General features: G+C 46.7%; 2 protein-coding genes and 1 pseudogene across 2 annotated transcripts; 2 read left to right on the top strand and 1 right to left on the bottom strand.

The window, feature by feature from the left end:
- The first annotated feature begins 42 nt into the window (after positions 1-42).
- On the top strand, positions 43-6,988 carry LOC4325123 (coniferyl alcohol acyltransferase). Its single transcript, XM_066306878.1, has 4 exons — positions 43-474; positions 5,683-6,174; positions 6,263-6,312; positions 6,756-6,988. Exons 1-4 carry the CDS (start codon positions 43-45, stop codon positions 6,784-6,786), a joined length of 1,005 nt encoding a protein of 334 aa, XP_066162975.1. The 3' UTR covers positions 6,787-6,988.
- Positions 6,989-9,850: 2,862 nt separating this feature from the next.
- LOC4325122 (coniferyl alcohol acyltransferase-like) lies at positions 9,851-11,362 on the top strand (annotated as a pseudogene).
- Positions 11,363-15,242: 3,880 nt separating this feature from the next.
- Positions 15,243-18,848, bottom strand: LOC9266429 (uncharacterized). Its single transcript, XM_015767385.3, has 8 exons — positions 18,526-18,848; positions 18,311-18,403; positions 17,841-17,919; positions 17,666-17,744; positions 16,844-16,883; positions 16,632-16,766; positions 16,183-16,320; positions 15,243-15,625 (listed from the first exon to the last, which is right to left on the bottom strand). The coding sequence occupies exons 1-8, from the start codon at positions 18,675-18,677 to the stop codon at positions 15,340-15,342; spliced, it is 1,002 nt and encodes a 333-aa protein (XP_015622871.1). The 5' UTR covers positions 18,678-18,848; the 3' UTR covers positions 15,243-15,339.
- Positions 18,849-22,624: the final 3,776 nt, after the last annotated feature.

Raw genomic sequence — 22,624 nt, 5'->3', positions numbered from 1 at the left:
TCTCATAGACTCATAGTGGCTGCAAGCTTATGCAAAGCAACAATGGCCACCTGCATCAATGGCGGCGAGCTGCAAGTTCGGGTCGTGAGCCGGCGACTCGTGCAGGCCTCCGACGAGTCCCTCCGGCCGCACGTCCTCGCCGTCTCCAACCTCGACCTCCTCCCGCAGTCCATCCAGGTCTCCATGATCTGCATCTACCCCAACCCACCCACCTCCGCCGGCGGCTTCCACGACGTCGTCGCGGCGTTCGCCGCCGGCTTGCCGTCGTTGCTCAACCACTTCTTCCCGCTCGCCGACCGCATCGCCGTCAACCCTTGCTCCGGCCTCCCCGAGATCCACTGCTACAACCAAGGCGCGGAGCTCGTCGTCGGCGAGGCCGACGTGGCTCTCGCTAGCCTGGACTACGGTAGGGTCGGGGAGTCGATCCAGAAGATCCTGCTGCCGTACGCCGGCGACGTGGCGCTGTCGGTGCAGGTTGATAGCTTTATCCAAATAATCTTGTGTGCGAAAGCTAGTTTTTTCAGTTGCATTTTTTTAACTTAGCCATTGCATTTTGTAATAGCATTGGATTCCTGGTTGCATGCGCTGGCTGAAGATTAGCAAACTCGGTTAGTGTTAGTTATCGTTTTTCCGTTTTTTCGGTAGTAGAAGAGATCGAGCAGGGATCGGATCGTGGGATGGCACGGTCAGTCGTTGATCCAGCAAGATCGCGCATGTAACAGACTCTTTTGTGGAGGTGAATAAAAGGAAGAAAAACCCCAGAAAAGCTGCGAGGTTTTTCAGCACCAAAACTCTGTTTTTGCTCTGTTTTTCTATGTTGTCGTATTTTCGTCAGATACTGTTCATCGTTCTGAACTACTCAGACAAGCTAGGATAGCCACAATCTCGCGTGTGTTCAGAGTGTTCTAGCTAACAATTGGTATCAGAGCAGTACTGGAACGATCCGGCGATGTCATACACACCGCCTGGCCGTCGTGGTGGCGGTGGCGGCGGGGGGAGCGGCAACGGCCGCGGCGGCGCAAGCGGCAGCGGCGGGGGGAATGGAGCAGACGGCGCATTACTTCCGCTCGTGTCTCAGGGGAGAGACGCATCGCACACCGCTCGCCTCCCAGTCCTCTCGAGGACAAACTACCCGGATTGGGCGCTCCTGATGCGCGTCAACCTGCAGGCGCAGGGGCTGTGGACGGCGATCGATCCCGGCTACGCGGAGTTTCGTGAAGATTGGGCGGCTCTCTCGGCAATCCTTCAGGCGGTGCCGCGTGAGATGTTGCGCGGGCTGGCAAAGCATGACACGGCGAAGGCGGCGTGGGACGCCATCAAGACCATGCGGGTCGGCGTTGACCGTGTGCGTGAGGCGAAGGAGCAGGGCTTCCGTCGTCAATTTGAGTCGATGCGATTCAAGGAGAGGGAGACGCCGGAGGAGTTTGCGATGCGGCTCACTGCCGTCGTCGCGGACATTCGCGACATGGGTGGAGTCATGGAAGATGAACACGTCAACAAGAAGCTGCTGCGCGTTGTTCCCAAGAAGTATAAGCCGGTGGCTATCTCTCTCGAGCAGCTGCTCGATGTGAAGACCATGGCGCTGGAGGAGCTAGTTGGGCGGCTGTCAACAGTGGATTCTTACAGCGATGATGAGGAGGGAAGCGATGGCGGAAAATTGTACCTCACGGAGGAACAATGGCAGGCACGTGTGAAGCAGCGGGAGCAGGAGGGCTCCGGCAACAGCGGCAATAAGGGCCGCGGCGCGCCCGGCACGCAGAATCACCGAGGCAAGCCCGGTGGGTCGCCAAAGGGCAAAGAGGCGGCCACTGGTGCGAACAGCAGCCGCGACATCTCGAGGGTAAAGTGCTTCAATTGTGATGAATTTGGTCACTATGCAAGGCAGTGCCGCAAGCCACGACGCCAACGCCGGGGAGAGGCGAACCTGGTGCAAGCCGCCGAGGAAGAACCGACGTTGCTTATGGCACATGTCGTAGGGGTGTCACTTGCTGGCGAGGCGACACTCGGACGAACACCTGGTGGACAGGAGGTACACCTCACGGAGAAGAAGGTGATCCTGGACCACGAGGATGGTGGTGAGGAGGAGGTGACAAGAGATTGGTTTCTGGATACCGGCGCCACCAACCACATGACTGGAGTGCGTTCGGCGTTCGCCGAGCTCGACACCGGCGTTGTTGGGACGGTGAAGTTTGGCGACGGCTCTGTGATTGAAATCCAGGGGCGCGGGACCGTGGTGTTCCGATGCAAGAATGGTGATCATCGGTCTCTCGACACGGTGTACTACATCCCGAAGCTGCGCAAGAACATCATCAGTGTCGGCCGTCTCGACGCGCGCGGCTACGACGCACATATCTGGGGCGGGGTCTGCACACTCCGTGATCCCGATGGTCTTCTCCTCGCAAAGGTAAAACGAGACATAAATTATCTCTATATACTCAAGCTGCATATTGCAAATCCAGTCTGCATGGCGGCGAGCGGTGGCGACACGGCATGGCGGTGGCATGCGCGTTTCGGACACTTGAACTTCCAGTCGCTCCGGAGGCTGGCCCAGGGGAACATGGTCCGCGGGCTTCCGATCATTGATCACACTGATCAACTGTGCGACGGTTGTCTCGCGGGCAAGCAACGACGACTCCCGTTCCCGGAGGAGGCCAAGTTTAGAGCACAGGAGGCGCTCGAACTGGTGCACGGCGACTTGTGTGGGCCGATCACGCCTGCGACCCCAGGCGGCAGGAAGTATTTCCTGCTCCTCGTCGACGATATGAGCCGGCATATGTGGATACGGCTCCTCTCCGGCAAGCATGAAGCGGCGACGGCGATCAAGCAGTTCCAAGTCGGCGTTGAGCTGGAGTCCGGGCGAAAGCTGCGGGCTCTGAGGACAGATCGTGGGGGGGAATTTACCTCCGTGGAGTTCATGGACTACTGCGCCGATCATGGGATGAGGCGAGAGCTCACTGCTCCTTACTCCCCTCAGCAGAACGGAGTCGTGGAGCGGCGGAATCAGACCGTGGTTGCGGCGGCGCGCTCCATGCTTAAGGCGGCTGGGATGCCGGCGTGCTTCTGGGGGGAGGCGGTTGTGGCGGCGGTGTATGTGCTGAACCGGTCGCCGACGAAGGCATTGAATGGCGTGACCCCCCATGAGGCGTGGCATGGGCGACGTCCCTCGGTCGAACACTTGAGGGTGTTTGGCTGTGTAGGCTACGTCAAGACGGTGAAGCCGAACCTGCGCAAGCTCGACGATCGAGGTACGAGGATGGTGTTTATTGGCTATGAACAGGGGTCGAAGGCGTATCGCATGTATGACCCTGTGGTGCGGCGCGTTTGCGTGTCGCGTGATGTCGTCTTCGACGAGGCGGCGACATGGGCGTGGCGTGATCCTGAGACAGAGGCGACTGAAGAGGAGGAATTCACGGTGGATTTCTTTGTGAATCCCGTGGACTCTGTTGTTGCCGACTTGGGCGAACAGGCTAGCACGCCTGTGCAGGGAGGCACGTACCCGGCGTCGACGGCCACTCCGCCCTCACCACCGGAAGTGCCGGCGGGGGTGGAGTTTTGCTCACCACCAAACTCTGTCACGCCAGGGACAAATGAAGGCCCTATCAGGTATCGCCGAGTGCAGGATATCCTATCTGCTACTGAACCTGTCCTTGATTTTGATTATAGCGACCAATGCTTGCTGGCAAGTGAGGAACCAATGAGTCTTGCAGAAGCTGAACAACAGTTGTGTTGGAGGCAGGCAATGCAAGAGGAGCTAAAGTCCATTGAAGACAATCAGACTTGGAGCTTTGCTGAGCTCCCTGTTGGACATAAAGCAATTGGGTTAAAGTGGGTCTATAAGGTGAAAAAGGATCCATCAGGAGTTGTGGTGAAACACAAAGCAAGGTTGGTAGCAAAGGGATATGTGCAACAACAAGGAATTGATTTTGAGGAAGTGTTTGCCCCAGTGGCTAGAATGGAAACTGTGAGGCTCCTGATTGCAGTAGCTGCAAACAAAGGATGGGAGATTCATCACATGGATGTGAAGTCTGCTTTCCTGAATGGTGATTTGGAAGAGGAAGTTTATGTTGTGCAGCCACCTGGTTTTATTGAGAAAGGAAAAGAAGGCCAGGTGTTGAGGCTCAAGAAAGCTTTGTATGGGCTAAAGCAGGCTCCCCGAGCATGGAATGCAAAACTGCACAACACTTTGATTTCTCTGAATTTCATCAAGTCTGAAACTGAGAGTGCAGTGTATGTGAGAGGAACAGGAAGCTCAAGGTTGATAGTGGGAGTGTATGTGGATGATCTGATTATCAGTGGGGCTCAAGCAAGTGAAATTGATTTTTTTCAAGGAGGAGATGAAGAAGAAATTTCGCATGAGTGACTTAGGTCTGCTGAGTTACTATCTGGGAATGGAGGTTGTCCAAAAGGATGATGGAGTGTTTCTGTCACAAACTGCTTATGCAGCAAAAATCCTAGAAAAGACAGGAATGGAAGGCTGCAATTCTACTCAAGTTCCCATGGAAGCTAGGTTGAAACTGAAGAGGGAGAGTGGAGGGGAAGGAGTTGATTCAACCATGTATAGAAGCACTGTGGGAAGTCTCAGGTATTTGGTGAACACAAGGCCAGATCTTGCTTACTCTGTCGGGTATGTGAGCAGATTTATGGAGAAACCAACTTCTGAACATTGGGCAGCAGTGAAGCATATTCTGAGATACATTGCAGGTACTCTTGATGTTGGCTGCTGGTTTGGGAGAAGGGAAAAGGGTGAACTCAGATTGATTGGGTTCAGTGACAGTGATATGGCTGGGGATTTGGATGATAGGAAGAGCACCACAGGTGTACTGTATATGCTGGGAGACAGTTTGATCAGCTGGCAATCTCAGAAACAAAAGGTGGTAGCTTTGTCGTCATGTGAAGCTGAGTATATTGCTGCTACTACTGGTGCTTGTCAAGGGATTTGGCTCAATAGGCTATTGGCAGAATTACTTGGAGAGGACCCTGGCCAAACTGTGATGAAAGTTGATAACAAATCAGCAATCAATCTCTGCAAGAATCCGGTACTCCATGATCGAAGTAAGCACATTGACACTCGATTTCATTTTATCAGGGAGTGTGTGGAGAAGAAGCAAATCGCTGTGGAGTATGTGCGAACAGAAGATCAGCTTGCAGATATACTGACTAAGCCTGTTGGACGAGTTCGGTTTCTTGAACTCCGGAAGAAGATGGGTTTGGAGCAGGCACATCAAGATTAGGGGGGAAATTGATAGCTTTATCCAAATAATCTTGTGTGCGAAAGCTAGTTTTTTCAGTTGCATTTTTTTAACTTAGCCATTGCATTTTGTAATAGCATTGGATTCCTGGTTGCATGCGCTGGCTGAAGATTAGCAAACTCGGTTAGTGTTAGTTATCGTTTTTCCGTTTTTTCGGTAGTAGAAGAGATCGAGCAGGGATCGGATCGTGGGATGGCACGGTCAGTCGTTGATCCGGCAAGATCGCGCATGTAACAGACTCTTTTGTGGAGGTGAATAAAAGGAAGAAAAACCCCAGAAAAGCTGCGAGGTTTTTCAGCACCAAAACTCTGTTTTTGCTCTGTTTTTCTATGTTGTCGTATTTTCGTCAGATACTGTTCATCGTTCTGAACTACTCAGACAAGCTAGGATAGCCACAATCTCGCGTGTGTTCAGAGTGTTCTAGCTAACACAGGTGGTGTCGTTCGCCTGCGGCGGCTTCACCGTGGCGTGGGGCACCAACCATGTCGTCGTGGACGGGAGAGCCCTGAGCATGCTCGTCGGCTCGTGGTCCGAGCTCGCGCGGTCGGGAACGCTCGCCGCCGGAGCACGGCCCAACCACGACCGCTCCGTGTTCCGGCCGCGCGCCACGCCGTCGTACGACGCGTCGCTCGACGAGGCGTTCACGCCGCTGGACGGCGACGGCGAGCGCCAGATCAACGTCCTGACGAGCGACGAGAGCTTCGTCGGCGTGCGCCTGTACTACATCGAGGCGGCGGACATCGCCCGGCTACGCGAGCAGGCGCGGGCGACGCGGGTACAGGCGGTGTCCGCGTACCTGTGGAAGGCCCTCGCCGCGGTGGTGGGCTCGCGCGACGCGCGCTGCCGCATGGTGTGGTGGGTGGACGGCCGCCGGCGTCTCACTCTCTCCTCCTCGCCGGAGCTCCGCGCCGCGATGCGCAGCTACGTGGGCAACGTCACGACCTTCGCGGAACATGTGTCTATTTGCCGTGTGTAGATTATATCAATTAACCCTTGTGTCTAATTTATTTCAGGAACATGCTCTGCTCAGTATGTCCAAATCATGGTGCTGCACTTCTCAAAGGTAGCTTATATGAACTAAATTTAGTACTAGGCCAGATTACTTACAGACACATTCTAATGATTCTCTTTTCTTCCTTGTGATGATTTACTTGAACTAAATGTACTCCTAGTTCAGACTACTAATAGCCACAGTTTACTATTTCTCTTTTCTTTCTTATGATGCAGTAGCATGGTGTTTTGTTATTGCTTTTACCTGCTAAACTCACTTTTAATTTATTTGTTATGCATCTGGGCATACTGCACACTGTTACGAAATGGTCAATAAAATTCTCAATTTTTATGGCAGTGCAACTATTTCTTTGTAAGATATACCAACTGCAGAAAAATACATGTACTGATTACTCCTTTTAGTGAGGTTTCACTGAAAAGAGATTTCATTGTTTCATTTATTCATCAAGTGACAAACTACTCGGGATGTTATATGTGTTTTTCTTCTCCCATTAGGTTGATCATAGCTCAGGCAATGGTAATATGATGCAATGATCCTGCTATCAAGGGTCTATCTTCGATGAAGAAATCAGTCTATCTTCGATGAATAAATCATTCTCACTTGTTGGACAGCATATTTATATGTACTTTTGCTTAATGCCCTATTGTTGATGTGACTTTTGGATCTGTAAACCGTTATGTTTATTTTGCTTTATCCTCTATTACCTTGTCAGTTCTTTGGAACTACAGATATCTTTCGTTACCATGTCCTTTTGTTAAGACTTGTGTTCGGACTGGTATGATATTATCGATTAATCTATGGTATTTGAGTTATTGTTATGTAGTAATATTGTCTTGTAATTTTTGTACTATAGAGATTTTGGTTGATATGGTATGTGAATATGCTATTGGCACAACTGGTTACAAAGATGCAATTCACTCTTGATCACACACATTGATACACACATTGATATGTGCATGATATAATTTACTATTTGATTATGAGGTGTAGCCAGCCAACAGACAATCTATTGTACTAGTAGCTAGCTTTAGCAATGGGCTATTAGTCAGCAACTGGCTATACTATTAGCCTTGCTCTTACCTCTCTCCTCCACATAAGCTTATAGTAGTCTTATAGCTCACTATTATACTTGCTCTAATCCCCAAGCCAGGTGGCAGCGAGGTGTCTCCCCTTCTCCAAATGTCTTTCCACACCATTGCTCCCACTACCTCCTATCCACTGCAGATTTAACGCTGCCGCGGCTGACCCCATCTACCACCTTCCTCCCAACACCTTGGCTCTAGCAGTATAGCCGCCATCTGCCGCCGACCACCTCCCCGTGCGCCCTTCCGTCTAAAGCAGTCCTCACCGTCCCCTATCCCGCTCCACCTCCTGACCCCCGAAATCCTTATTCTAGAATTATTTTGATGTTGCTAGACACCGATGTTGGGAAAGATGAAGGGATCGTTGAGGAACTTGATGTCGTCATTGCTGGTAAGCCATGGTAGCCACCTCACCCTCTCTCCCATCTATTGCCTCACCGCCCTCACTGGTCCATGCTGGCGCTGTCTTCAGGTTGTCGCTGGAGAAGACGTGCTCATCGTAGGAGGGGAAAATATATAGTGTAAACAACATATCTAGTGAAACCTGGAATTACCACAAGATGTAAAAATGGAGAGTAAAAGTTTTACTCATAGTAACGTGAACAAATTTCATAGATCCATTTTTGTATTCTATGGTAATTTTTATGTTTCTACGATACTAGAAAAAATACCCGTGCGTTGCAACGGGTGAAGACTATTTTAATCTTATTACTGTTATATTCTTCAGTTAAGGTGAAATTCATTATGGTAATTTGCTTGGATATATTTTCTTTTTAAAAATCATGAGGTGCGGTTAGGAGTCTGATCATCTCAAGTTAGCATGCAAGTTCTTTTAAGGATATTTCTTATATGACTCCTTTTGTATTTGCGAAAGCGAACAAACTTAAAAGCCGACTCACATACAGACATGTATTTTCAAAAACGAACGAATTTAAAAACCGATTCATACACGGATGACGTACCAAAATACCGGCAAAAACATCTTCAATAGTAGAGATATATGTTTTTTTCTTGTAGGACAAGACCTGCTCACTGGTGAGGAGGAATTTGATTGAAATTGTAAAAACTTCGGGTGACTAAACTCTAGCAATAACCTAAATTTTCTTGGCCCAGCTATATATATACAGATCGACTCAATATGAAGTCACGCATATAATTTGTTTTACTAATCTGGTTGTATAGTTTTTACCTGCCAAATATGCTTATGATTTATACTAATTAATAATGGGTACAAACTTTGACTTTTTGATTTTATAGTATGTCTCCAAAAAAAAAAACAGAGGGACTAGCTAGTGAAGTTGAGTTTTGAAACAAGACCTAGTGTGTACGTGACTCCAAACAAGCACTGACGTACGTTGCGATGATACGAGGATGCATAGATGGATCAATTCTAAAATCAAACAAAGTCCGATAAATTAATTAAGTTGTTGGTTAATCATTATTCCTTAAACCAAATGAGCATGATCTCAGACTTCTTGAACGAACACTCAACACGTACACTAATTTCATAATTTGATTCCAAGCATCCAAAGGAAAACATTCCACAGGTCAATACTATGCTTGGTTCTCATGAAAACCACTACTAGACTAAAACTGTGGATCATCTGCGATTGGCACCTGCGACATTTCAGCTATTTGCAGATCCATGTGCGTACGTAGTCTGATGTCTCCTTCGAATGAAGGAAATTTTAGGGCTTATTCGGTTTGGACGAGTTTGAATTCACAGGAAAAGAAAAGGTAGAGGAATAGTAATGGTTGCACATATTAATTGATTTTTTCCGAGTGGTTTGAATGGATAGAAAAATTCCTATGTTTTCCCGTACAACTGGTAGAAAAATGTGATGTGACAACTTGTATAACCCTCTTACATTATGTTGTTGTACGCGCTTTTAGTATTACTAGCTAGTTAGTGCATGAAAAACGATGTAAACCATTAGTATATGATTAATTAATTATTATCCATTGTACACTTCGAAAATTGGATTAATTTGATATTTTTAGAGAAACTTCTCTATATAAAGTTTTAGCACGAAACACACAAACCCAGGTTGGGAAACGTGGTCGCGTTAAACCAGAGATTAGTCCAGCTCAAACCCAGTTTAGAGCAGGTACAATAACAGAATATAAGCCAACTATAAACATATTTTAAAGAGATAAAAGATGGGAGAGAAGAGTAGCGAGCTACAGATCTGTAGCCAGCTGCAGTACGGACTCTAAGATACAATGCGTGTATGATATGTGTGATCAAATATTAATAGTGTAGTAAGTACCTATTGTACGAATTGGCTATTAATTTGGCTATAGATGATTTGGAGCTAGTAGTTAGGTATACTATTAAACTTTCTCTTAATCTTAATTTAGAACACGACCTTAAACGTCGTGAAACACACAAGATTCTTTTGACTTCACAAAGGTCACACGCCAATAAATATACTGTACACCATCATTCGACAATCAGCGAGCTATACATTATTCACTCGACCAGCTTACAAAGCACTGCATGCCCTATAGCTAGTTTCAGTAGCTAGCAAGCCATTAGGAAGACACACATCAACAAGAATGGCCAGCTGCATCAATGGCGGCGAGCTGCACGTCCGTGTTGTTCACCGGCGACTCGTGAAGGCCTCCGACGAGTCCATCCGGCCTCACGTCCTCGCCGTCTCCAACCTCGACCTCATCCCGCGGACCATCCAGGTCTCCATGTTCTGCATCTACCCCAAGCCTTCCACCGGCGGCGATTTCCACGACGTCGTCGCGGCGTTCGCCGCCGGCTTGCCGTCGTTGCTCAACCACTTCTTCCCGCTCGCCGGCCGCATCGTCTCCAACCCTTGCTCCGGCCTCCCCGAGATCCACTGCCACAACCAAGGCGCGGAGCTCGTCGTCGGCGAGGCCGACGTGGCCCTCGCTAGCCTGGACTACGGTACGGTGGGCGCGTCGGTCGGGAAGATCCTGTTGCCGTACGCCGGCGACGTGGCGCTGTCGGTGCAGGTGGTGTCGTTCGCCTGCGGCGGCTTCACCGTGGCGTGGGGCACCAACCATGTCGTCGTGGACGGGAGCGCCCTGAGCATGCTCGTCAGCGCGTGGTCGGAGCTCGCGCGGTCGGGAACGCTCGCCGCCGGAGCACGGCCGAACCACGACCGCTCCGTGTTCCGGCCGCGCTCCCCGCCGTCGTACGGCGCGTCGCTCGACGAGGCGTTCACGCCGCTCGACGGCGCGCGCCAGGTCAACGTCCTGACGAGCGACGAGAGCTCGCCTGTACTACATCGAGGCGGCGGACATCGCCCGGCTACGCGAGCAGGCGCGGGCGACGCGGGTACAGGCAGTGTCCGCGTACCTGTGGAAGGCCCTCGCCGCGGTGGTGGGCTCGCGCGACGCGCGCTGCCGCATGGTGTGGTGGGTGGACGGCCGCCGGCGTCTCACTCTCTCCTCCTCGCCGGAGCTCCGCGCCGCGATGCGCAGCTACGTGGGCAACGTCACGACCTTCGCGGTCGCGGAGGCCACCATGGAGGAGATCCAGCGGAAGCCCCTGGCGGAGGTGGCGTCCATGGCGCGCGACGCGATCGCCGCGCCGGCGTACGGCGAGCACTTCCAGGAGCTCGTGGACTGGGTCGAGGAGCACAAGGCCGGGAAGCAGCGGTACATCGACACGGCGAGCGTCGGGCTGGGCAGCCCGGCGGTGAGCGTGACGGCGTTCGCGTCGTTCGAGGTGGACACCGACTTCGGCCACGGCCACGCCGCGATGGCGCTGCCCACGTCGTCCTCCAGCGCGAGGCTGTGCACGGGGTTCGTGCAGATCGCCGCGCGGCCTGGCGGCGGCGACGGGTCGTGGATCGCGAGCGCGCTGCTGTGGCCGAGGCTGGCGGCGGCGCTCGAGTCCGACGAGCGGCTGGGGCGCATCTTCAAGCCGGTGACGGCGGAGTATCTTGGTCTCCGGCCAGCGAGTGGTAGCTCGGCGAAGCGGGCAGGCATGATCACCTCTAAAATCTGAACTCCAATAGACTTTGCCTATGCGGGATTCAATATTTCAGAAATTTGACTGAATTTGAATAAATTTTGCTATGTACAAAATAATAAGGATGATGATTCTTCCGCTGTCTTTTGTTTTTTTGCAATAGTGGAATGCAATTCTGATTTAACTAATTAATGAGCTGTGCGCATACATGTGCCTATCTCAGGATGAAAATGGTCGGGAAAGTACTCCAACCTATAAGTGCCTTATAGGGAACTCAGAATATTTTTTCACATGTATTTGAAATACACTCGTAATTCCTAAATTACTAGTGAAAAAAGTCACCGGTATGCTTGGCCGAAGATGGTATTATGCCAAATCGCACCATCACACTTGAGCACGTTATGTGCAACTCACAATGGCACACGGAGACGCGCCACCGTAGGAGAAGGTAGATGCTGCCAAACAAACACCCAGGAAAGACAGCGTCAGAATGTACGCACGTTGGTTTGTTCTAAACTTAGTAGGCCAGTTAGGATGCCCTCTAATGCTATAGAGATGAGAACAATTGAAGGACCGGAGGAAAATATACTTTAGAATAGGTAGCAAGAAGTAGGAAGATGCAGAATATAGAGGGTTTAGGTAATAAATTGATTTTGATGATCGATTGATTGTTGTTTCAATTGATCTTGGCTCTCAATACTTATAAGAGTGATATACTTGATATACTTGCTTCCCAGGGTCTTTTCCACTTCAATTAAACGTAGAGATCAATTAGCTAGGACTCTAAAATCTTAAGTCCAAGCAAGAAACCCCAAGAGAGATTAATTGGATTTGGAGTCGGACTCTGCCGTTCTAACCGGCCACATGCCGTTGGTCAGACCGATCACCTGCTGTCGGTTTGACCGACCCTATGAGTACTGTCAAACCGGCCTCGCATGGCAAGCCGAGTCATTTTCAAATTTAATCACATTTTTATATTCTTATTCTAGGTGCTAACACATGGTTAACAAGCGGAAAAACCATTATTCAGAATTGCTACCACAAAATTATGCGGAAAATCAGTTGATTTCGTTGAAATCCTTTATGAATATGGATCTCAGTCGATTCATTCATATATACAAAATCGCTTCGGCATTACTAAATGATGAAATTGTCGGCGGTGTTGGCATGACGCGAGAGCCTTGTGGCTTTGCTTTTTTGAGATGGTCTGAAGTCAAAAGGAATTTTTCGTGTATTTCACCGGGGAACAAGTTAATTAAGACGAATATTTCGTGCTAATGCCTATGATTTGGACGAGTTAGGAGAAAACATAAACTATGACAGATCGAGAGTTTATTAAAATAACCATCTTGGGAACTATATATGAAAACAGTGTAGATCCTCAGTATTTGCCTTTATATTTTGAATATGACTATACGAGACCAAAACATAGCCTTGACTCAGCGATTTCTTTCTTTAGAGGCCAGAGATATCTAATCTGACACGTATCTTGTTTATTGCATTTCGAAGGATTTAGCCCCTTGTTAGTCCAAAAGGAAGGACAAACAAGCGCTATATCAAATTCACGTGTTCACCTTATTGTTTCCTCGAACACGTGTAAATTGTTCTATTTTATTGGCTTTTTTTTAAAAAAAAAGGGCTAAAACAGCTATTACACGTGACTAGATGGATTACCATTCATCAGCGTCTAATAAGCAAGACCGGTTCAAAATAAAAGAACGTCATATGCCTCATTGCCTCCTATATATACAGTTATAATTTCCAAATTTTATTATTAAATCAAGGAAAATAATTAATTAAAGAGGCGACTATACATGGCATTAGTGAACGATAAAGATAGTGAAGATGATGTCAATGCACCTGCCTGTGCACGACGAGCCGCTCCTCTGGTCATCGGGGCGCCATGGGGTTTCGTCCTTCAACTTGCAAGAAGACTAGGGGAATGCGAACCCCGCGACTTCCGAGCGAGGAAGATGGCGGTAGGAGTTGCTTATTGCAGGCGGAGCTAATTCGCACGCCGGCCCACGGCCCACGCGCGCGGCCCCTACCACGTCCGTCCCCTCCTTTGTTTTTTCCTTTTTTTTTTCCGCGTGTCTTTCCCTTTTTTGCGATTTTTTTTCTCCTTCTCTGATTTTTTTTCGTGCCAACTAGCAAGTTTTAAATCATGACTTAAAAATTTTCAAATCTCGAGTTGAAAGCTTTCAAATCTCAAGTTGAAAGTTTTCAAAATTTTCAAATCTAGACTTGAAAGTTTTCGAATCTCGAGTTGAAAATTTTCAAATCTCAAGTTGAAAGTTTTCAAAATTTTCAAATCTGGACTTGAAAGTTTTCAAATCTCGAGTTGAAAGTTATTAAATCTCAAGTTGAAAGTTTTTGAATCTGAGATGAAAGTTTTCAAATCTCAAGTTGAAAGTTTTCAAAAATTTCAAATCTGGACTTGAAAGTTTTCGAATCTCGAGTTGAAAGTTTTCAAATCTGAGTTGAATGTTTTCAAAATTTGACTTTAAAATTTAAATCTTAAATTGAAAGTTTTTAAATCTAACTAAAAAATTTTCAATCTGTTAGTAAAAAAATCTTAAAAATATTTTCTAATTACTATCATTAGTGTTAAGTGTTAACTAATATAGATAATTAGGTGGTCAGGAAAGTGAGGGCTAGCAGCGCGTACGCGCCTGCTAGGCGCCCCCGCTTATTGCACGGTCAACAAGCGATTGTCCACGCGAGGCCCTAATGGAATAATTAACTATTTACCACTCTTACGAGTGGTGCTAAATTATTTGCCACTGGACCCATATGTCATAGACACATGAGGGCCCACATGTTATAGACAGCGAGTGGCAAATAATTAATTGCCACATCTTAAAAGTGGCATGGAGTTAAATGTCCCGGCCCTAATAGGCCGCGCTTCAACCTAACAAGTGGGTCTAGCTGACATAGAGGGATCCTAGCTTGGCCTGGTAAGGCTAATCGTTTTGGTATCGCCAAAAAAATCCTAGCTCCAAGGAGCGAACTAGCCCAAAGGGGTGAGAAAAGGCTGGCTCACCAGGGAGAGCCAAATCGGCTCGCTTCCATAAAAAAAATTAATGATACACGCGAAGTGATTTTCTCCTAAACCTACCAACAACTGGCCCATATCTCACCTTCCTCTTCCTCAATATTCTTGGCCGAACTCTGGGGTTAGTAGTCATTAATAAAACACTTTATTTTTTTATTGTTTCTTGAATAATGAACCATAACTCTTGTTTTTCAGATAATTTCTTTTTGCGCATTATCTCTGTTGTTTAGTAAGAATACTCGTATATATATAGTCTTATTATGCTACTTGCGGAAAAATTACAGGCCACTAATCGTAACCAAAGAGAGCAAACGAACCAAATGCTGCAGAATTACAGCGAGCCTAGCAAGCCGGCATGGCGATGAGTTGGTTTGCCTTTGCCGAGCTAGGCTAGCTAGCTCTGCCCTCGATCGTGTCGTCTTCAAGATTCTTAAAACCAGTGATTTTGTGTTAATGGTACTGAAGAGATGGTATTATGTGAAAAATAAATAAAATCTATGGTTATGCGTTACATTGATCCCAAAACTCGGTTTTCTGAAATTCACTCTTTATAAAGTAGTATAAACTAGGCAAAAATAGATATGTTTGATTTAGGATAAAGCTAAAATGATAGATTAATTTGAAATCTACACATCTAATAGCATTTGTGTTATCAATCCAGTCCATATATCAAGAACTCATGGAAGCTCAATGTATAGCACGCTGCCCGACGCCGTGCCGTACCGGAGTACCGAGAGGCTAGCCGGCGGCATTGTCATCGACTGCACGATCGGTGGATAAATCTTTGACCATCGCTTCTATAAATAAATAAATCTAAGATTTATCCAGGATATTTAAGTCACAGCAAGTTTGAGATGCATATAATATAGAGTATATGCCCAGAACCAGTCACTCGAATGGAAGAGGACATAATGGAATATATAATTTTTTGGGTTCATAGTTCCAGCAAAGCACAAAATCAAAACAATTCACATAGTTATATACACATGCTAAACGTCAACATTCCTATTTGAAAAAGAAGATTCGACACTCCAAGAATCCAAAATACTCTGCAGGCCTGATTTATAGGTTGGGTGAAGAAGCTTTACACCAAGTTCCTCTTTTAGCCGAGCATTAGAGACCCGCTTCTCAGCAGCTACGATTCTGTCCTGAGTAGCTGGTAGTACTACAGAATCCATTATCAGGCCAGGATGCTTCCTCTCAACCAAGCTCCGAGCAAATGCGAAAACCTCAGATCTTGGGGCAGGGTCGTCATCCACTACGTTGTATATCCTCCTAGAAATAAAGTTGCCACACATACATGGAATCAGTTATCAACCTTCAAAGGTTGTTTCTTCTAATGGAAATGGGGGAGCTCATGCTCTCCTAGTTCAAAAAAAAATCAACCTTCAAAGGTCCAGTAGAAAGGTACAGTACGTAAATAGGTTACTGGGATTACAAAGGGAGTAACACTATCAGTATCAGGACCTGATTTTAGTTCTTGGTTTGATGGTATACAACACCACAACCAAATATTGTACCCAAAGTGGTTATACTCAGATACAGTATTTTACTAATAAAAACAGTGGTTGCTACTACATAGAAATTTTATGATACCTGAATATTTTGTGGAAAAGTGATTATGAAAATGGTTCTGTGCTGTGGACAGATATACAGCCAAAGTGAGTCTCTTTTGGCAGTGCAGTCTCATAATTTGTTCTTGTGAGAGTTGCACAAGGTAATACTAAGGAAGATTCAAACTAGTTTGAAAATATGATTGAAGGCAGAAAAACTGGAAAAGTAGCAGCCGTTTTGAAGACCTGAAGTAAAAAATAAAAAATAAACAAACAAACCTTGCACTTCTGATGCTCATGCTAGCCAGGATAGCCTGACAAATGTCAGCCACATGAATTCGTGCAGTGTACTGTTTGGATTCCCTCGATTTCTGTCTTCGTGACAAAGATTTGCTCTTGGCTATTGTGTCCACTGCACTGCAATAATCAACACAAAGGGTCATAATAGTGGCACTTTTAGAAAGCAAGTATTGGGAACTGTAACAAAAGCCTCCCATGAAAAAGTTCTCATTTTCATCCATTACATACTTGACAAGTTTGTAGCACAAGTTGTACACCGTATTGGTTGAAATCAGATAAAAAGTGCTCCAAATCTTTAATTTTAAAAGGTTGATTTTATTGGTGGAATTCAGAATTTCAGTAGCCAAGTCATGCAGTTCTGGAGTAAATATAACTTTTGGTTCAAAGACTACAAAATAAAATGGATTGAAATTTTAGCAGACTGAAACCTTCTTCCTGGCCCATATATTCCACCTAAACGAAATACAAAGGCTGATAGATCTAAGTCATCTATAACATTCAACCATCCTTTTTCGGCAGCATATCTTAATTTCACAGACTCGGTCTTCGGATTCACCGTATGACTGCATGAATAGCAGATTCTTCAGCTTTCAGTTAAACAATTATTGCAGAAGCACTTACAGAAAGCCACTTATCTTACTCCTCATCAACCCATGCACCACCACAATCACCATACACACCTGAAAAATGATAATAATAATTACAAGTTATTGTATGGCAGAAAAATTTTTCAGGGCTAGTTTGCACATTTATGATACGTTCAGTTAACCTGAAAAGTTGGTATCGACTTTTGAATGCTAGCTAGGATTTTATAAGAGATGTGAGTATGATGCATTGTTTGCCATGAAAATGGTGTTGTTGCCTGATGTACCTCAGATCGAATCGAGCATTGAACCAAGGAAAAAACAATTTCTGCAAGCCATTGCAGGTGACAATTACTCACACCTTGGTGCAATGCAGGGGTCAGTTCACAAGTCCAGGGAGGAATCCCAGTCTGGATAAACTCATTCTTGATTCCACATTGGTCATTGGTATGCTTGGTACATAAAAGGTTCCAGCACCTGTGTCATCCTGGTGACCAAGGAAGGAGAGAATAGCCGTATGTTTGGCAGCAAACGTGCAACATTTTACTAGCTCAATATCTCTTAGGTAGTGAACTAGGCAGGATATGGTTGCTTATCTAGTTTACTCAAGTAGTCCTTTCTGTGTTAGCTAGGTAACGGTTGTTTGTTTTCTTCCCTAGAAACAGCAGTCCACTAGCCATGTAGTTTGGTTGCTGTGTTGTGCCCATACCACCAAAAAAGCCCACACCACCAACTTCTCTTCTATGTTAATGGAACGAGAAGCAGATATTATGCGTGTTTAGAAAACTAACATAAAAAAGATGTTGCTACAGTTGAAGGACGAATTGAAATTATGCAGGTCATACTAGAGATGATCAGATGAGCATATGTGCACTTACTTGTTGAAGAAAGGTAACATAGCCATTGAAGGTTACTATTGCTTAGTGTAGTTTGCAGGTTGGAATGTGAAGAAAGCAACTGTAGATATTAGATGCAAATTTAATCATTATTATGTTAAATTTAGATGGAATTTAAGTCAATCGAACTGACATCAACAAGCAATTGAGAACGTACAGGATCACCAATTCCCGGGATGGGTGGAATGGAGATGAGCAAATGAGTTGCATCTTGCAAAGACCGGAGATTTGTCAGACTGTAATTGACATAGACATCAGCAATCATGTAAACTCATTTGAAACATAACAATGCACAGAAACACAAACAAATTGGCAACACATGCTGAACAAATGAGAGATGGTAGACATCATATCAGCACAAGAGTTGTGCATCGAACCTAAAAGGAACAAGAACAAGAACCGGAGATTTGTCAGACTGTAAATTGACATAGACATCAGCAATCATGTAAACGGATTCGAAACACAACAAATCATGTGCAGGAACACAAAAATGTAGCAACGCATGCTGAACAACAATGAGGGATGGCAGACATCACATCGGCGCAAAGGATTTGCAATTACTATTGTGCATCTAACCTCGAAGGAACAAAGAACAAGAAGAGCAAGAAGAAGAAGAAGAAGCAGCACCTGCTGCTTGTGGCATCGAAGATCGAAGCATCCATGCCCAGCATCTCGAGCTCCGTCTTCTTGGCAGGGCTGGTGCACGTCCCGGACACCCTCCTGCATCCACCAATCAATGAATCCAGCCGCAAAATCGTGATTGGTCGTTAGGAGAAACGTACGGCGGCAATAGCAGCAGAATCCGATCCAAAATGGAGGAGCAGGGGAAGTAAGTAGCTGACCATCCTTGCGCGAGGAGGCGCTGGGAGACGTAGCGGCCGACGAAGCCGGTGCCGAGCACGAGCATGTGCCCGGGCCTCGGCTGCGGCGGCGAGGCGGAGGCGGCGGCGGCGGCCATCGGCTTGGGGGAGCGGACGCCTCGTGGAAGAGCCATGGGGATTGAGATTCTGCAGCAAAGCGGCGGCCGCGGTGGTGGGTGGGGGGAAGCGAGGATTAAACGGTGGCGACGCGAGAGCTAGCGGCGAGCGGCGAGCGCCACCGCGGCGGAGGAAGCGGCGGATCCGGTGGGGTTTTTTGCGGCGGCGCCTCCCTGCCACTTCAGGCTGAGGGTATAGATGGCGAATTTTTTTTATTTATAATTTTTTTTATTAAAAGTTTTACAAAAATAATTTTCCATTTTGAAAATTAACGGAAGGAGTCGCCTACCGCCCTCTGGGAGAGGGCGGCGAAAATGACGTGGCAGACGGCCGTTCGCTCTCGGGCGACGGCCGTCAACGAAATTTGCAGGCGGCCCCCTTGCCGCCCTCCGCTAGGGCGATTTTATACTGTGCGGGGGGCCGCCTGCAAATGGGCGGCGAGGGGGGGCATGGAATTTTGCAGGCGGCCCCCTTGCCGCCCTCCGCTAGGGCGATTTTGTACTGTGGGGGGGGGCCGCCTGCAAATGGGCGGCGAGGGGGCATGGAATTTTGCAGGTGACCCCCTTGCTGCCCTGGGGGAGGGCGATTTTTGCCTCTCCCCCTATAAAGCCCAGTCCCTCCTATGTGAAATTTCATTATATTCACTAAAAATCCAAAAAAAACAAAAGAGAGAGAGGGGAGGGCAGCAGAAGGGGAGCGGCGAAGCCCTGCTGGTTCGCTCAATTCATCACAGGTATGCTCCCATACATCTTTTGCATTTGTACTAATATGTTATGTTTGAGTATATATGTTGCGTTTTAGTTTTAGTTCCATATATTTTAGCACATCTGTAGCACACAGCACATATGTGTAGATCCAGAGCATAGAATATAATAGTATGAATTGAGACATAGACAGTAGTGTTAATTGTAAGATGTAGTTTAGTTTGATCTGGAGAATGTAACGTAATTTTAGAAATTTAGAGAACAATATTGTAGAGAATGTAACTTAGGGCGTAGTACAGAAATGCGAGGTTAACGCAGTTATTGTTTTCATCAGGCACAATGTCAAGTAAGGTCACATTTCAGATAGTTCACGGTGAAGGAAATATTAGATTTGGTCCAGATGGTGTTGATCTGTCAGATTTTGTAATGACATCTAAGGGCATCGATAGGCCTGCGGAGAGAACATTTCAGTCAATTTATAGTTGGTTGTTGAGAGGATTTAGAATAGACCAAGAAGTCTACACAATGTCAGTGTCAGTTGTAGTGAGTCGTGCAACAGAAGGTTATTTTTGGGAACTAATGCCGATGGACAGCACTGATGCTTGGAGACGGTATGTCGAAATGGCTTTTGAATGGTCATGGCCCCTCGTTATATTTGTGTCGGTACAAGAGAAAGATATAAATGTTTCAATGCAAACCGAAGATGTAGAGGGTCCTATCAATGCAGGGGATGTTGTTGGACCATCGATGCAAAATGAGGAAAATCAACCAAGGGAGGAGCAGGCTATGGGCATGGCGGATGAGGGGGAGAGAGTCGGTATAATTGTTGATGAAATGGAGAGGGAAGATTCGGATAATGAGGAAGTGGACGACGACGCATCATCCGATGAGGAAGGTGATGTAATGGCCACTGATTGGGCAAATGAGGACTTCTCTGGACTTGTTATATCAGAGGGTGATCATGTACCCTGGGAGTATAAGGAGAACGAGGTAATTGAGGGTGCAAGATATGCTCATAAGGATGAGATGAAGGAGGCGGTGAAGCATTGGGCAGTTTCCTTGCAGAGAGAGTTTAGGGTGGTCAAGTCAACAAATTATGTGTATGAAGTGAGGTGCATGAAGGAAGATTGTCCGTGGCGTGTCCATGCATATAAGGGTAAATGGAATGATTATTGGAAAGTTAGCATTGTGACCGAGCACAAGTGCTACTTACAAGGGGTGGAGAAGTATCACCGAAACATCACTTCAGCTTTTATGGCAAGTGAGATGTACAGCAGTGTTGTTGGTAACATTGGCTTTGAACCAAAATCAATTATTAGGCACATCGAGAACAAATTCAAGTACACCATAAGCTATGCAAAGGCCTGGAGAGCCAAACAAAAGATCATTGAGATGAGGTATGGCACATTTGAAGCTTCTTATGATAATTTGCCTCGTTTGTTAGCCATCATTGCCCAGAGGAATAATAATACGTACTATGACCTACATACATTTACATCGGTTGATGATCGAACAAAGAGTGTGCTGCAAAGAGCCTTTTTCTCATTGGGTGCTTGCATCAATGCTTTTGTGCATTGTCGACCTGTTCTATGCATAGATGGAACTTTTATGACAGGTAAATACCGAGGTCAGATATTGACAGCAATTGGGTGTAATGGGAACAACCAGGTTCTACCTATGGCTTTAGCATTTGTAGAGAGTGAGAACACTGAAAGCTGGTACTGGTTCCTAGAGAGAGTGCACATTGCAGTGGTGCGTATGAGGCCCAACGTTTGCCTTATACATGATCGTCATGCGGGTATGTTGCGGGCTATTGACTACTTGCAGAACGGTTGGGATGAGAAGGGACTTCCAGCTAAGTGGCCTGATGTTCGGAGTCGGTGGTGCATGCGTCACATGGGTGCAAATTTCTACAAGCAATTCAAGAACAAGCATCTTATGGAGCTCTTTAAGAGGCTCTGTGCACAGAACCAAGAGAAGAAATTTAATGAGTTGTGGGACAAGTTGGATGAGTTGACAACGAAGCAAACAGATGAGCAATCTCGCAGACCACTAGTTGAAGGTGACGAGCCTCCCATACCTCTTGGTGCATTACATGATGACCCACCAACAATGAGAAGGAGGTCAGGGTCGTCCATCAGAAATTTCACTCAGTGGATTGAGAATGAGCCTAAGGAGAAGTGGTCTCTATTGTTCGACACCGATGGATCTCGGTATGGCATAATGACAACCAATTTGGCAGAGGTGTACAACTGGGTAATGCGAGGAGTTCGGGTACTTCCATTGGTTGCTATTGTTGAATTCATCCTTCACGGCACGCAAGCGTACTTTAGGGATCGATACAAGAAAATTGGTCCGTCCATGGCCGATGACAACATAGTGTTTGGCAACGTAGTGACAAAGTACATGGAAGATAAAATCAAAAAGGCACGGAGACATCGAGTTGTTGCTCAAGGCACACAAGTGCATCGGTATGAAATAATGTGTGTTGATAGGAGCAGGCGTGGTATCTATCGCAAGCAAGCCGTGCAGGAATGTGTCTTGAAGGCGGATGGTGGATGTACCTGCAGTTGTATGAAGCCGAAGCTTCATCACCTTCCTTGCTCACACGTTCTTGCTGCTGCCGGTGATTGTGGCATACCTCCCAATGTGTACGTCTCAAATTATTTCAGGAAAGAAGCAATCTTTCATACATGGAGTGAGGAGATATATGGGTTCGGGATCTCAGGATCTTACACAACGCTGAGTGCCCAAGTTTTTTATATTCCAGATCCATCTAAGTTAAGGGTGAAAAAGGGTCGACGCCAAACTAGACGCATCAGAAATGATATGGATGAGTCAGAAGCAGGTGGGAGGACTTTACGCTGCAGCAAGTGTGATCTGCGCGGCCATACTTACAAGAAATGCCCGAAGAATGCAGAAGTTCCAAGCGGCGCAGATGCTAGTCCATCTGGACAGGCAAGTGATGGTAGGCGACCACCTGGTGAAGGAACAACAAGCAGGCGCGCAAGGCCAAGGCGTCGTCGCGCAGCAGGCGATTCCATGGTGTAACAATGCTTTCGATTTAGGAAATAAAATGCTGTTGTGATGTAATGAGTGTTCGGACTAAATACTTCTATCGTGTAATTTCAATTCAATGTTGTTGTAATGAGTACCTCCGACTATTGTTGTACTAGTAGTATTGCGAATTATTCGGTGTTGTATCATAATGTTATCGTGATGAGTGTTCGGACTAAACACTTTTGTTTGTTTGTACTCTT

The sequence above is a fragment of the Oryza sativa genome, chromosome 1, assembly GCF_034140825.1.
Source record: "Oryza sativa Japonica Group chromosome 1, ASM3414082v1".
Taxonomy (NCBI): Eukaryota; Viridiplantae; Streptophyta; class Magnoliopsida; order Poales; family Poaceae; genus Oryza; species Oryza sativa.
The sequence above is the reverse complement of the archived record's forward strand: the minus strand, read 5'-3'. Positions and strand labels throughout refer to the sequence as shown.

Excerpts from the sequence above, each read along its gene's own strand:
- LOC9266429 (XM_015767385.3), bottom strand. The coding sequence starts at position 18,677 with ATGGCTCTTCCACGAGGCGTCCGCTCCCCCAAGCCGATGGCCGCCGCC. Across the intron at positions 17,920-18,310 it reads TTCGATGCCACAAGCAGCAG|TCTGACAAATCTCCGGTCTT; the intron begins GTGCTGCTTCTT and ends TGTCAATTACAG. Across the intron at positions 16,767-16,843 it reads GGTGCATGGGTTGATGAGGA|TCATACGGTGAATCCGAAGA; the intron begins GTAAGATAAGTG and ends CTATTCATGCAG.
- LOC4325123 (XM_066306878.1), top strand. The coding sequence starts at position 43 with ATGGCCACCTGCATCAATGGCGGCGAGCTGCAAGTTCGGGTCGTGAGC. Across the intron at positions 475-5,682 it reads ACGTGGCGCTGTCGGTGCAG|GTGGTGTCGTTCGCCTGCGG; the intron begins GTTGATAGCTTT and ends TAGCTAACACAG. Across the intron at positions 6,313-6,755 it reads TGGTGCTGCACTTCTCAAAG|GTTGATCATAGCTCAGGCAA; the intron begins GTAGCTTATATG and ends TTCTCCCATTAG.